The sequence below is a fragment of the Octopus sinensis genome, linkage group LG18 (genome assembly GCF_006345805.1).
Source record: "Octopus sinensis linkage group LG18, ASM634580v1, whole genome shotgun sequence".
Taxonomy (NCBI): domain Eukaryota; kingdom Metazoa; phylum Mollusca; class Cephalopoda; order Octopoda; family Octopodidae; genus Octopus; species Octopus sinensis.
This window is the reverse complement of record NC_043014.1, coordinates 14,752,377-14,765,922: the sequence shown is the minus strand read 5'-3', so window position 1 is coordinate 14,765,922 and position 13,546 is coordinate 14,752,377. Positions and strand designations below refer to the sequence as shown.

Sequence of the window (13,546 nt, the reverse complement as noted above, 5' to 3'; positions counted from 1 at the left end):
GGAGCATTGTCATGTGCCACAGCCAGCAGTATCAGCAATGGAGCAGATGCTTTCAAATATTTGTGAGAAGGCTGGTACATTTAGTGATATCTTGAGAAGAACGATCCAAGAGAATCGTCATTGCGCCAAATTGTCATGTGTAGAATTGTTAGGGTGTTACATCCACACACACACATATCAAAACTGCACCCGAGGTCATCTGTACAAGTGACTACAAAGAAGTATGAGAATGAATGTTTCTAGAAGTATCTGAGTAAATAGAATTCTAGAATGATTGTAGAAATCTCCTTTGAATCCCTCTGCTTGCATTTGTGTGTTTTCTCATCATTGTCTTAGCATCATCTGGGATTCATAAATGAGTGTCACCATCATACAAGCTATGTTGTTCATTTCCAGTCTTCCGTCCACAAGGAAATATTACCTTGCCTGGAAACAGGTGAGAGTTGGCAACAGGAAGAGCATCCGGGCATAGAAAATCTGCCTCAATAAACTCCATCTGAGCCATGCAAGCATGGAAAAGTGGACATAACCCTTTCGTTACCAACCCGACTGAAATCGCCTTTGACTCTGTATTACAAATGTCTTATTTTCATAAGTTTTGAATTAAAATCTTCCACCAAACCTTAGTCACAATTTATGTTCCCAACACTAGCTGAATGATAACTAAGTTATTTTACTAAATTCTTTGTTATATTTAAAGTAATTTAAAGAAACACCGAGCATTCAAAATATATACAGTAACAAAAGGGTTAACCCTTTAACATTTAAACTGGCCATATCTGGCCCAAATATTCTACCTGTTTTATTCTCACACAGTCCATGGCTTGCAGGACGGTCTGCTATGCTAACCTTGGATCGTAGAGTGACCCACTGTGCTTGAGCAGACCTATTGAGTCAAGTGCCTCAACACCAACATCAAAATAAAAATCAAATGGAAATTGCAGTTAAGATACCTGTGCTCGTGGCACGTAAAAAGCACCATCCGAACATGGCTGATGCCAGTGCCACCTGACTAGCATCCGTGTTGGTGACACATAAAAAGCACCAACCGATCATGGCCGTTAGCCAGCCTCCTCTGGCCCCTTGTAAAAAAGCACCAACTGATCATGGCTGTTAACCAGCCTGCCCTGGCACTTGTGCTGGTGGCACATAAAAAGCACCCACTACACTCATGGAGTGGTTGGCGTTAGGAAGGGCCTCCAGCTGTAGAAACTCTGCCAGATTAGACTGGAGCCTGAAGCAGCCTCCTGGCTTCCCAGACCCCGGTCGAACCGTCCAACCCATGCCAGCATGGAAAACGGACATTAAACAATGATTATGATGATGATGACTTGATTCAGCCTCTAACACTTACCCTACAGTGTCATCATCGAAATCTGAAAGCTACAAGATAAAGCATGATTAAGTCAAAACATTGTAAATAAATAAGCATTTCATTTTACTGGAGAATCTGAAATTAAGAGAATGGTGACAACAGTGATGTTGATGATGATGATGATGCATGTGTTTATGTGTATGTAGGATTGTCATCATTCTACATCTCTTTTAATTCTATAGTTGTTTATTTCTTTATCTTGTTCTCAACAGGTTGCTCACTTCTATAATACCATTGACCAACAGATGATAATGTCACAGAAACCAATGATGATCACTTCAGCTAGAGCCTTTGAAGCGTTGATTGCTAAACCAAAAGAGAGTGAGTGTCTTTTATATTATTTTCTAACATTTTAGATATGAGATCCTATCAAAAAATATCAGATCTGGTACTATAAAAAGAAAGCTACAACACATGTCAATTTAGCATTTAATCTCCTTCGAAGTAATCCTATTTTGAAGTCACACACTTCATCCTGCTCCATTTCCTTTGATGAAACCATTCCTGAAATTCCATTTTTAGGATAGCGAGCAGCTGTCTCATCACATTCTCCTCCATTTCCTCAACATCTTAGAATCTTGTTGGCGGGTCATTGATCCTTGATTTCAGGGCCATACCCATAGACCCAAAATTCATCACCTCTCATGACCGTTTTCTAAAAGTTTTCTCATTCGTTGACACAATCAAGGATATCCCCTGTGCAGCTTCTTTTCAAGATGACCACACGCTACACACTTTACTTCCAAGCAATGCTATAAACAATGGAATCAAGCGAGAATATTACAAATTAGTGTGCATACACAGCTGAGTTCAAGATCAATTCATGCCAAGCAGCTCCACTCTGCATATATTAGCTCCATTACCATGGCAACAGCCCCCATACTTTTTAATCAGACATTGTACATAATTAGGAAAGGAAAAATCAAACGATGGACTTTAGAGTCAGTTAACTGTCACTCTGTCACTTATGACAGTGAAGGTTTTATTTGATCCAATCAACGGAACAGCCTGCTTATGAAATTAAATCCACAGACAGGTGTCCCCTTAATGTATTTCTCAGGGAGATTCGGCGTAACATGGAATGTGACAAGGCTGGCCCTTTGAATTACAAATACGACTCATTTTTGCTGCCAGGAATCAAACACTTGACCTGACTTGAGACAGCACTCACCCGGGGTGGGTTGAGCTGGCTTCATTCATCCTCAATACTGCATCTCCCACAAATGCCAACCAGGCCTAGCGAGTTGAGGCTAACGACTGCATGATCTCCAACCACTCCTTATTAGGAATCAAACTCACAACCTTACAACCATGAGCCAATTGCCCTGACCACTAAGTCACACACCTTCGGTCAATTATTAGAAAGAAAACTGAATAGGAAATGAAGAAGAGGAAGATCAAGAATTAGACGGATGGATAAGATGAAGAACTGGACAGACTTAAAGTACATTAAATATATAAGGGGAGAACAAGGAAGACTGAGGTGGCTGGCACTACATGGTATTATTTAACCTGATGATGCAATGTCATTTGTTTCCAATACTCTGCAAAAACATGTCTGGCCATGGGGAAATATCACCTTAGTTGGAAACGGGTTAGAGTTGGTAACAGGAAGGGCATCTGACCATAGAAAATCAGCCTTGCTATACTCTGTCCAACCAATGTAAGCAAACATAGAAAACTGGACGATGATTAGCAATAAAGAAGATCAAACTTCTTTGGGACATTTCTCGATCTCAGCAAGAGATGTGTACTGGAACTTTCTTATTTCTTTATTGCCCACAAGGGGCTAAACATAGAGGGGAGAAACAAGGACAGACAAAAGGATTAAGTCGATTACATCAACCCCAGTGCGTAACTGGTTTATATTTATCAAGGGCGGCGAGCTGGCAGAAACGTTAGCACGCCAGGCGAAATGCTTAGCCGTATTTCGTCTGCCGTTAAGTGTTCTGGGTTCAAAATCCGCCGAGGTCGACTTTGCCTTTCATCCTTTCGGGGTCGATAAATTAAGTACCAGTTACGCACTGGGGTCAATGTAATCGACTTAATCCCTTTGTCTGTCCTTGTTCGTCCCTTCTATGTTTAGCCCCTTGTGGGCAGTAAAGAAATATATATTTATCAACCCTGAAAGGATGAAAGGCAAAGTCAACCACGGCGGAATTTGAGCTCAGAACATAATGGTAGATGAAATACTTATTTCTTTACTACCTACAAGGGGCTAAACACAGAGAGAACAAACAAGAACAGACAAATGGATTAAGTCGATTATATCGACTCCAGTGCGTAACTGGTACTTATTTAATAGACCCCGAAAGGATGAAAGGCAAAGTCGACCTCAGCGGAATTTGAACTCAAAACGCAGCGGCAGATGAAATACCGCTAAGTATTTTGCCTGGCGTGCTAACAATTCTGCCAGGTTGCCGCCTTTCCGTGTGCTGGAACTTTCTGTCACTCTGACTTATACACTTGTGGAGAATATTCTTCAATGAAAATGTTCTTCAACAGAAAATGACATCATCTCAGACAATACATTATCACTCCTGTTAAGTTTTAGCTGTTTCTGACTTTCCTTTGAGCATGTGTATTTTTAACTGGTTCATGATGTGGCAAAAGATATGCCTGTCATTATAGTTTCCTCATCATCATCGTTGCTGTTGTTATTGTCGCTGTTGCTACTACAGTTGCCAGTATTGCCTTTGTTATCCTGTAATAATGTCAACGTAACAATAGAAGCTGTTGTTGCAATCATGTCAAAGTCTTTTGTTATCATGACTATCACACTGTTCGCAAAATTGCTGTTTCTTATCTCCTTCCACTGTGAATAAAAATGATGGACTTTCTTTGTCATTAATTTCTTTTTAAATAGAAAAGAATTTTTTTTACAAAACTGGCAGATTTCCTCTTTGGAAACACCCTCTTTCGGAGGCGTTTCTAACAGAAAATGTTTTTTTCCAATTATATATGTCAGCTTTATGACAAAGTTACCATGGAAAGCTAAGTGAATATATCCTTTTTAGGGCAAAAACACTAGAAAAAGTGTAAAGCTTATACATATACAGATTCCTGTAATATTCAGAGTTAATACCAACAGTAGTAGTAATGGTAGTAGTACTAGTTGTAGTAGTAGTAGTAGTAGTTTGAAATTGCAAGAATTTGGAGTGTGTAAACTGTAAAGGTTGTGCCTTTAATAATTGGTGCATTAAGAACTGTGGGTAAATGTATAGAGTATTGATTGAAGGAAGTTGGAATAGAATGTCCTGTAGAGCTTCTTGCCTTCTTAGGGACAGGAAAAATTATCATGAGGGTTTTAAGCACTTGAAAGACTTTAGAAAGCTTGTGGATATCCAATGTTACACATACTTCCAGAAATAAGAATGAACTTGATTCACATCAATGATAATAAGTGCTCAGATGCAATACCAGGCAGTGGTTCTTATGGCTTCAGATCTTAACTGATTGGAAGTGTTATCATGTACATGTTTTGTCATGATATTCTGCTCAGTACTGCAGATTTCCTTGTCACTTATTTGACCTTAACCAGTTGTGCATGTCCCTTAGTGGTTGACAACATGTACATCTCTGAATGTGCAGGAGTGGTGGGGGAGAATCATAGCCATGTGTTGAGATGGATTCTTTGGGGTTTAAATAGTTCACCCTTGTAAAAATGAGTATTTTGTTTATGACCCTTAAACAACCCCTATTCAGAGACTTCTTGAATGGAATAAGCTACTCAACCTGAGAAAAATTCTAACTCGGCTCCACCTGCAAGATCATGCACTATTTATCTTGATGTGAGGTACACCACAGCAGGTGCTTCTCCCCTCAACTCTTCCAGTTTACAAGCAAATGTTCAGAGTAACCCCATTGACATGGGCCATCCTTGCCACATTCACCCATCCTTTGAACAAAAATACTGGTGGGCAGCAGTTCTTCCTTTGCCATAGCCACCAGACGGAGGAAAACTGTTGACTAAAAGAAGGTGATCTTGACAATGGACTCAGCTGATAACCGGATCAGTCCATGTGACAGCAGGTGTTTGACAAAGCTCCACATTCCTTCTACTAAAGGCACAGGGCCTGAAATTTTAGGGGCAGTGATCAGTCAACTACATCGACTCTCTCCCCACAATGCTGAACTGGTACTTATTTTATCGCCCCCCCCCCTACCAACCTGATAGATGAAAGGCAAAGTTGACTTGCAAGCTAAATAATTAATATTCAATTTCATTAACAATTCAACGTAAGAGGTAGATGGCTGCATCAAACAGAATTACTTCATGTTTTTTAGATGTCGTCGTCATCATCATCATCATCGTTTAATGTCCGTTTTCCATGCTAGCATGGGTTGGATGGCTCGACCAGGGTCTGGGAACCAAGAGGCTGTACCAGGTTCCAGTCTGATCTGGCAGTGTTTCTACAGCTGGATGCCCTTCCTAACACCAACCACTTCATGAGTGTAGTGGGTGCTTTTTACATGCCACTGGCACAGGTGCCAGGGTAGGCTTGCAACGGCCACAAATGGTTGGTGCTTTTTACGTGCCACCGGCGCAGAAGCCAATCAAGGCGGTGCTGGCATCGGCCACATGCGGATGGTGCATTTTACATGCCACCAGCACAGGTAATATATGAGTATTATGTTTCTCCCAAAGATGGACTTAGCCATTCAATAAACAGAGATCTATAAAATGTACTACCTTTGTAAGTACTGAGGGTTGATTTAATTGGCTGAAACTTTAGTAGGAGGTTGCTCCAGCATTGCCACACTTCAAAGCTGGTAAATTATTTTTATTTTTTAATCTTTTGTTTTTGTGTTTTCCCTTTTTTTTTTTACTTCTTCTCACTCCACACTGTCTCTCTCTTTCCCTCCCATTACTCTTTTCCTCTTTTATCTCTCACTGCTGCTTCTCTTTCTTCTCCTCTTACTCCCACTACCACCACCACCACCACCACCACCACCACCACCACCACCACCACTGCTGCTACTACTACTATTAGTTCCTGCTGTTATCTACTACTACTACTACTCAGCCATTTGAATGCAGCCATGCTGGAGCATCACCTTTAAGTTGAACAAATTGATCCCAGAACTTATCCTTTGTTGGCCTAGTACATATTCTATCAGTATCTTTTGCTGAGCTGCTAAGATACAGGGATATAAACAAACCAACATCGGTTGTCAAGCGATGGTGAGGGGGAAAACACACACATATATACATACACATTTATATACATATTATAAATAAATAATTTTCAATTTAAAGGTATTTTAATATGCTGGCTACTTCGTTAAATTTCTGAAAAATTTTTATCCTATATTAGAAATAAATTTATGATACACATATACTCTTTTACTCTTTTACTTGTTTCAGTGATTTGACTGCGGCCATGCTAGAGCACCGCCTTTAGTCGAGCAAATCGACCCCAGGACTTATTCTTTGTAAGCCTAGTACTTATTCTATCGGTCTCTTTTGCTGAACCGCTAAGTTACGGGGACGTAAACACACCACCATCGGCTGTCAAGCAATGTTTGTGGTGACAAACAAAGACACACAAACATACACACACACGCACACACACACACACACACATACATATGTGTATATATACACACATATATACGACGGGCTTCTTTCATTTTCCGTCTACCAAATCCGCTCACAAGGCTTTGGTTGGCCCGTGGCTATAGTAGAAGACACTTGCCTAAGGTGCTACGCAGTGAGACTGAACCCGGAACCATGTGGTTAGTAAGTAAGCTACTTACCACAGCCACTCCTGCGCCTATATATATATATATATTTAGTTTTGGACAAGAAAGACATTATATGGTATGTTATTCTCTTTGCCAGTCAACTAAAACGTAACTTAGTTGGAGCAGTGTATAAATTGTTTTTTAAACATCAGTAAAAGGAGCAGATATTATGAGATTTTGAATCTGAGATCCATTAAGGTTGCTTCTTCAGTTTCTCGTGATTTATCTCAGATTATTCTGTACATCTTCGAACGCGGATTAGATGAAACAGAGGCGGCTGAAGAAGGGGAATTTTCCTTGTGTTGTATGTCCTGTACGCTATTTTTTCGTTGTTTAAGAAAAATGTCCATTTCCTTGGTTTTGTGTTTATGTTTTCGTTTTCCATTGTGTTCGACGTTTCTTTTGGTGTCCTGTACCCATATATGCATGTATATATACATGTAGATGTAGGTACGTACATATATGTATGTATATATGCATATGTTTTATTTATTAATTTGTTATTATATATATATATATATATATATGAAGGTGCAATGGCCCAGTGGTTAGGGCAGCGGACTCGCGGTCATAGGATCGCGGTTTCGATTCCCAGACCGGGCGTTGTGTGTGTTTATAAAAGCTCCACGACGCTCCGGCAGGGGATGGTGATCCCTGCTGTACTCTTTCGTCTGTTGGCCTGCTCGCTTAGGCAGCGGGGTGGCGTCATTCGAAGGCTAAAACAATGCGAACACATTGTGACCAGCGATGTGTAACAACATCTGATGGTCTGGTCGGCCACGTGATATCATCATCATCATTTAGCGTCCGTTTTCCATGCTAGCATGGGTTGGACGGTTCAACTGGGGTCTGGGGAGCCCGAAGGCTGCACCAGGCCAGTCAGATCTGGCAGTGTTTCTACAGCTGGATGCCCTTCCTAACGCCAACCACTCCGAGAGTGTAGTGGGTGATTTTATGTGCCACCAACACAGGTGCAAGACGAGGCTGGCGAACGGCCACGCTCGGATGGTGTTTTTATGTGCCACCGACACAGGTGCCAGACGAGGCTGGCAGACGGCCACGCTCGGATGGTGTTTTTATGTGCCACCGACACAGGTGCCAGATGAGGCTGGCGGACGGCCACGATCGGATGGTGTTTGTTACGTCCCCAAAGCACGGAGGCCAGTCTGCGGTACTGGCTACGGCCACGTTCGGATGATTTTCTTGTGTGCCACCGGCACTGGTACCACAAAATACAAATTCCATTGATGTTCATCTATTTTGATTTGTTTTGATTTGATTTTCACTTGCCTCAACAGGTCTTCACAAGTGTCACAAGAAGGAAGGTATGCACAGGTGGACTGACTACGTCCCAGGTAGGGGCCACGGGTTATGGCCTGACTAGTCTTGCCGGGTCTTCGGATGGTCTTTTTATGTGCCACCGACACAGGTGCCAGATGAGGCTGGCAAACGGCCACGATCGGATGGTGTTTTTACGTGCCCACAGCACGGAGGCCAGTCGATGCGGTACTGGCTACGGCCACGTTCGGATGGTTTTCTTGTGTGCCACCGGCACTGGTACCACAAAGATAAAATTCCATTGATGTTCATCTATTTTGATTTGATTTGATTTGATTTTCACTTGCCTCAACAGGTCTTCACAGGTCTTCACAAGTGTCACAAGAAGGAAGGAAGGTATGCACAGGTGGACTGACTACATCCCAAGTAGGGGCCACGGGTTATGGCCTGACTAGTCTTGCCGGGTCTTCGGTTGGTGTTTTTATGTGCCACCGACACAGGTGCCAGATGAGGCTGGCGGACGGCCACGATCGGATGGTGTTTGTTATGTGCCCACATCACAGAGGCCAGTTGATGCGGTACTGGCTACGGCCACGTTCGGATGGTTTTCTTGTGTGCCACCGGTACTGGTACCACAAAGATACAAATTCCATTGATGTTCATCTATTTTGATTTGGTTTGATTGATTTGATTTGATTTTCACTTGCCTCAACAGGTCTACACAAGTGTCACACACTTGCCTCAACAGGTCTTCACAAGTGTCATAAGTAGGAAGGTATGCACAGGTGGACTGACTACGTCGCCGGTTCTTCGGATGGTGTTTTTATGTGCCACCGACGCAGGTGCCAGATGAGGCTGGCGAACGGCCACGATCAGATGGTGTTTGTTGTGCCCACAGCACGGAGGCCAGTCGATGCGGTACTGGCTACGGCCACGTTCGGATGGTTTTCTTGTGTGCCACCGGTACTGTAACCACAAAGATACAAATTCCATTGATGTTCATCTATTTTGATTTGGTTTGATTTTCACTTGCCTCAACAGGTCTTCACAAGTGTCACACGTGTCACACACTTGCCTCAACAGGTCTCCACAAGTGTCACACACTTGCCTCTGCCTCAACAGGTCTTCACAAAGTGTCACACACTTGCCTCTGCCTCAACAGGTCTTCACAAGTGTCACACACTTGCCTCAACAGGTCTTCACAAGTGTCATAAGAGGGAAGGTATGCACAGGTGGACTGACTACGTCGCCGGTCTTCGGATGGTGTTTTTATGTGCCACCGACACAGGTGCCAGATGAGGCTGGCGAACGGCCACGATCAGATGGTGTTTGTTGTGCCCACAGCACGGAGGCCAGTCGATGCGGTACTGGCTACGGCCACGTTCGGATGGTTTTCTTGTGTGCCACCGGTACTGGTACCACAAAGATACAAATTCCATTGATGTTCATCTATTTTGATTTGGTTTGATTTGATTTGATTTGATTTTCACTTGCCTCAACAGGTCTACACAAGTGTCACACACTTGCCTCAACAGGTCTTCACAAGTGTCATAAGTAGGAAGGTATGCACAGGTGGACTGACTACGTCGCCGGTTCTTCGGATGGTGTTTTTATGTGCCACCGACGCAGTGCCAGATGAGGCTGGCGAACGGCCACGATCAGATGGTGTTTGTTGTGCCCACAGCACGGAGGCCAGTCGATGCGGTACTGGCTACGGCCACGTTCGGATGGTTTTCTTGTGTGCCACCGGTACTGTAACCACAAAGATACAAATTCCATTGATGTTCATCTATTTTGATTTGGTTTGATTTTCACTTGCCTCAACAGGTCTTCACAAGTGTCACACGTGTCACACACTTGCCTCAACAGGTCTCCACAAGTGTCACACACTTGCCTCTGCCTCAACAGGTCTTCACAAAGTGTCACACACTTGCCTCTGCCTCAACAGGTCTTCACAAGTGTCACACACTTGCCTCAACAGGTCTTCACAAGTGTCATAAGAGGGAAGGTATGCACAGGTGGACTGACTACGTCGCCGGGTCTTCGGATGGTGTTTTTATGTGCCACCGACACAGGTGCCAGATGAGGCTGGCGAACGGCCACGATCAGATGGTGTTTGTTGTGCCCACAGCACGGAGGCCAGTCGATGCGGTACTGGCTACGGCCACGTTCGGATGGTTTTCTTGTGTGCCACCGGTACTGGAACCACAAAGATACAAATTCCATTGATGTTCATCTATTTTGATTTGGTTTGATTTTCACTTGCCTCAACAGGTCTTCACAAGTGTCACACACTTGCCTCAACAGGTCTCCACAAGTGTCACACACTTGCCTCTGCCTCAACAGGTCTTCACAAGTGTCACACACTTGCCTCAACAGGTCTTCACAAGTGTCATAAGAGGGAAGGTATGCACAGGTGGACTGACTACGTCGCCGGGTCTTCGGATGGTGTCTTTATGTGCCACCGACACAGGTGCCAGATGAGGCTGGCGAACGGCCACGGTCGGATGGTGTTTGTTGTGCCCACAGCATGGAGGCCAGTCGATGCGGTACTGGCTACGGCCACGTTTGGGTGGTTTTCTTGTGTGCCACCGGCACTGGTACCACAAAGAATACAATTCCACTGATGTTCATCTATTTTGATTTGTTTTGATTTGATTTTCACTTGCCTCAACAGATATATATACACGATGGGCTTCTTTAAGTTTCCATCTACTAAATCCACTCACAAGGCTTTTGTCAGCCCAAGGCTATAGTAGAAAACACTTGCCCAAAGTGCTGTGCAGTGGGACTGAACCCAGAACCATGCCATTGGGAAGCAAGCTTCTTACCACACAGCCACGCCTGTGCCTATGTCTGTGCATGCTTTTACTTTTCAAATTTTTGCGGACCCAATTGTTGATGGTTTTGTTTTGTTCCCAGTGGCAGTGGTAGTAACAATGGAGGAAAAAAAAAACAATAATCATAAAATAAACATGAAAATAAATAAGGATAAAAACACATAAACACAATACAAACAAAAAAAAACTAACATCTTAAATAAAAAATGATACAATCAGCATGTCTGTCTGTTAGTCTCTCATTTCCCTTGTTTTAATTTATTTTTTTTGTTTTTATTTTTTTCCCTAGATACAAAAGGACATCATGGTATCACCAAGGTGACGTGGGATAACCCTGAAGAACTGGAGAGCTACATCAAGAGACTGCAGGAAGCTGCCAAGAAGCTGACGTCCGAAAATCGAATGTTGCGCCAGTACCATAAGAACATCTGTGAGAAGGTGGGATGATGCTGGAGATGGTGGTGGGGGTGGGGGGTGGCAGCGGCAGATGGCAGTGGTGGTTGTCGTGGTGATGGTAGTAGTAGTGGTGGCAGTTGCCATAAGGTGGGGTGCGGGTTGTCATTTGTGGTGGTCATGTTTGCTATAGTTGTGGTGATGGTTGTGGTTACTGGGGTCATGGTTGTGATAGTAATAGTAGTTGTGGTGGTGTTGGTAGCTGATGGTGATGACTGCAGTAGTAGTAATTGTAGCAGTTGTAGTAGTAGTAGTTGAAGTGATGGTGGTGTTGGTAGTAGTAGTGGTGGTGGTAGTGTTGGTAGTAGTAGTGGTGGTGGTGGTGGTGGTGGTGGTGGTAGCAATAGTACGAGTGGTAGTAGTAATGGTGGTGGTGCTAGTAGTAGTAGTAGTAGTAGTTATGGTGTTAGTGGTGGTGGTAGTAGTAGTGGTGATGGTCGAGGTGGTGGTGGTGGTGGTGGTGGTGGTAGTAGCAGTGATGGGTGTATGGATTAATGACAGTGGGCGTGATTGGTGGTAGAGTAGTCTGTTGACCACGGGGATGATGATGATGATGATGATGCTAGCATATGTGTCTCACTGATGGCTTTAATGTTGGCTCATATGTGTAACAGTGAGTTAATGATGATGGCTATGATGATAATGATGAGGAAGAGAAAGAGGAGAGTGATGGTTAATTAAATGGATGGACAGCGTCCTGTCATCTTAATTAACATAATAAATAGCTGTTCTGAGTTTATCATTTCAAAGATTAACATATGTGTCATGCTTAGCATTTGAGATGATGAAAATGAATATAATGATGATGCAGATGAGGATGCTGATGGTGATGGTGATAACAATGACAGTGAGATAATAATGGTAATGATGGTAGTGGCAGTAATGATGATGATGAGGAAGAGGATGATGATGATGATATATATATAATATGTGTCAGATACAAGTGGGGCCTCATGGCTTAGTAGTTAGGGTGCTGGACTCAATTGCGGTTTCAATTCCTGCACCTGGTAATGTATTGTGTTCTTGGGCAAGACGCTTCATTTCACATTACTCCAGTCCACTCAGCTGGTAAAAGTGAGTAATCCTGCGATGGACTGGCTTGCCATCCAGGGGAGGAATATCTACACAAAAGAAACCAGAAAACTGACCTTATGGTGTAATTGCTTCCCAACTGCATGGTTCCTGCTTCAGTTCCATTGTGTGGCACCTAGGGCAAGTGTCTTCTACTATAGCCTCAGGCTGACCAAAACCTTGTGAGTGGATCTGGTAGATGGAAACTATATATCATCATCGTTTAACATCCGTTTTCCATGCTAGCATGGTTTAGACAGTTCGACCAGGGTCTGGGAAGCCAGAAGGCTAAACCAGGCTCCAGTCTGATCAGGCAGTGTTTCTACAGCTGGATGCCCTTCCTAACATCAACCACTCCGTGAGTGTAGTGGGTGCTTTTTACATGCCACCGGCACAGGCCATGTATAAATATATATGTATGTATGTACATATAAATGTATGTGCTTGTGTCTGGGTTTGTCTTCCAGCCTTTGCTTGATAACCAATGTTTTTGTGTTTATGTTCCTGTAACTTGGTTCAACAAAAGAGACCAATAGAATAAGTACTGGACTTACAAAGAATAAGTCCTGGGGTCAATTTCTGTGACTAAAACCCTTTAAGGTGGTACTCCAGCATGGCCACAGTCTAATGACTGACACAAGTAACAGAATATATATATATATATGTATGTATGTATATATGTATGTATATATTTATATATGACAGTGTGTGTGTGTACACATATATATAAAAACACACACATATGCATATATATCTGTATCAATCTGTGTATCATACTTAA

The 13,546-nt window shown here is 43.0% G+C and overlaps 1 protein-coding gene across 2 annotated transcripts in view; it reads left to right on the top strand.

Moving 5' to 3' along the window:
• The window catches only part of LOC115221696 (cytoplasmic dynein 2 heavy chain 1-like), a 398,382-nt gene that overhangs the window by 93,703 nt on the left and 291,133 nt on the right, over positions 1-13,546 (top strand). The window contains exons 11-12 of one of the 2 annotated variants that reach the window (XM_036510740.1): positions 1,583-1,696; positions 11,531-11,679. In XM_036510740.1, the coding sequence (XP_036366633.1) occupies positions 1,583-1,696; positions 11,531-11,679 (263 nt within the window). The remainder of the gene's footprint in view (positions 1-1,582; positions 1,697-11,530; positions 11,680-13,546) is intronic. The other variant, XM_029791902.2, reaches the window with a different exon arrangement.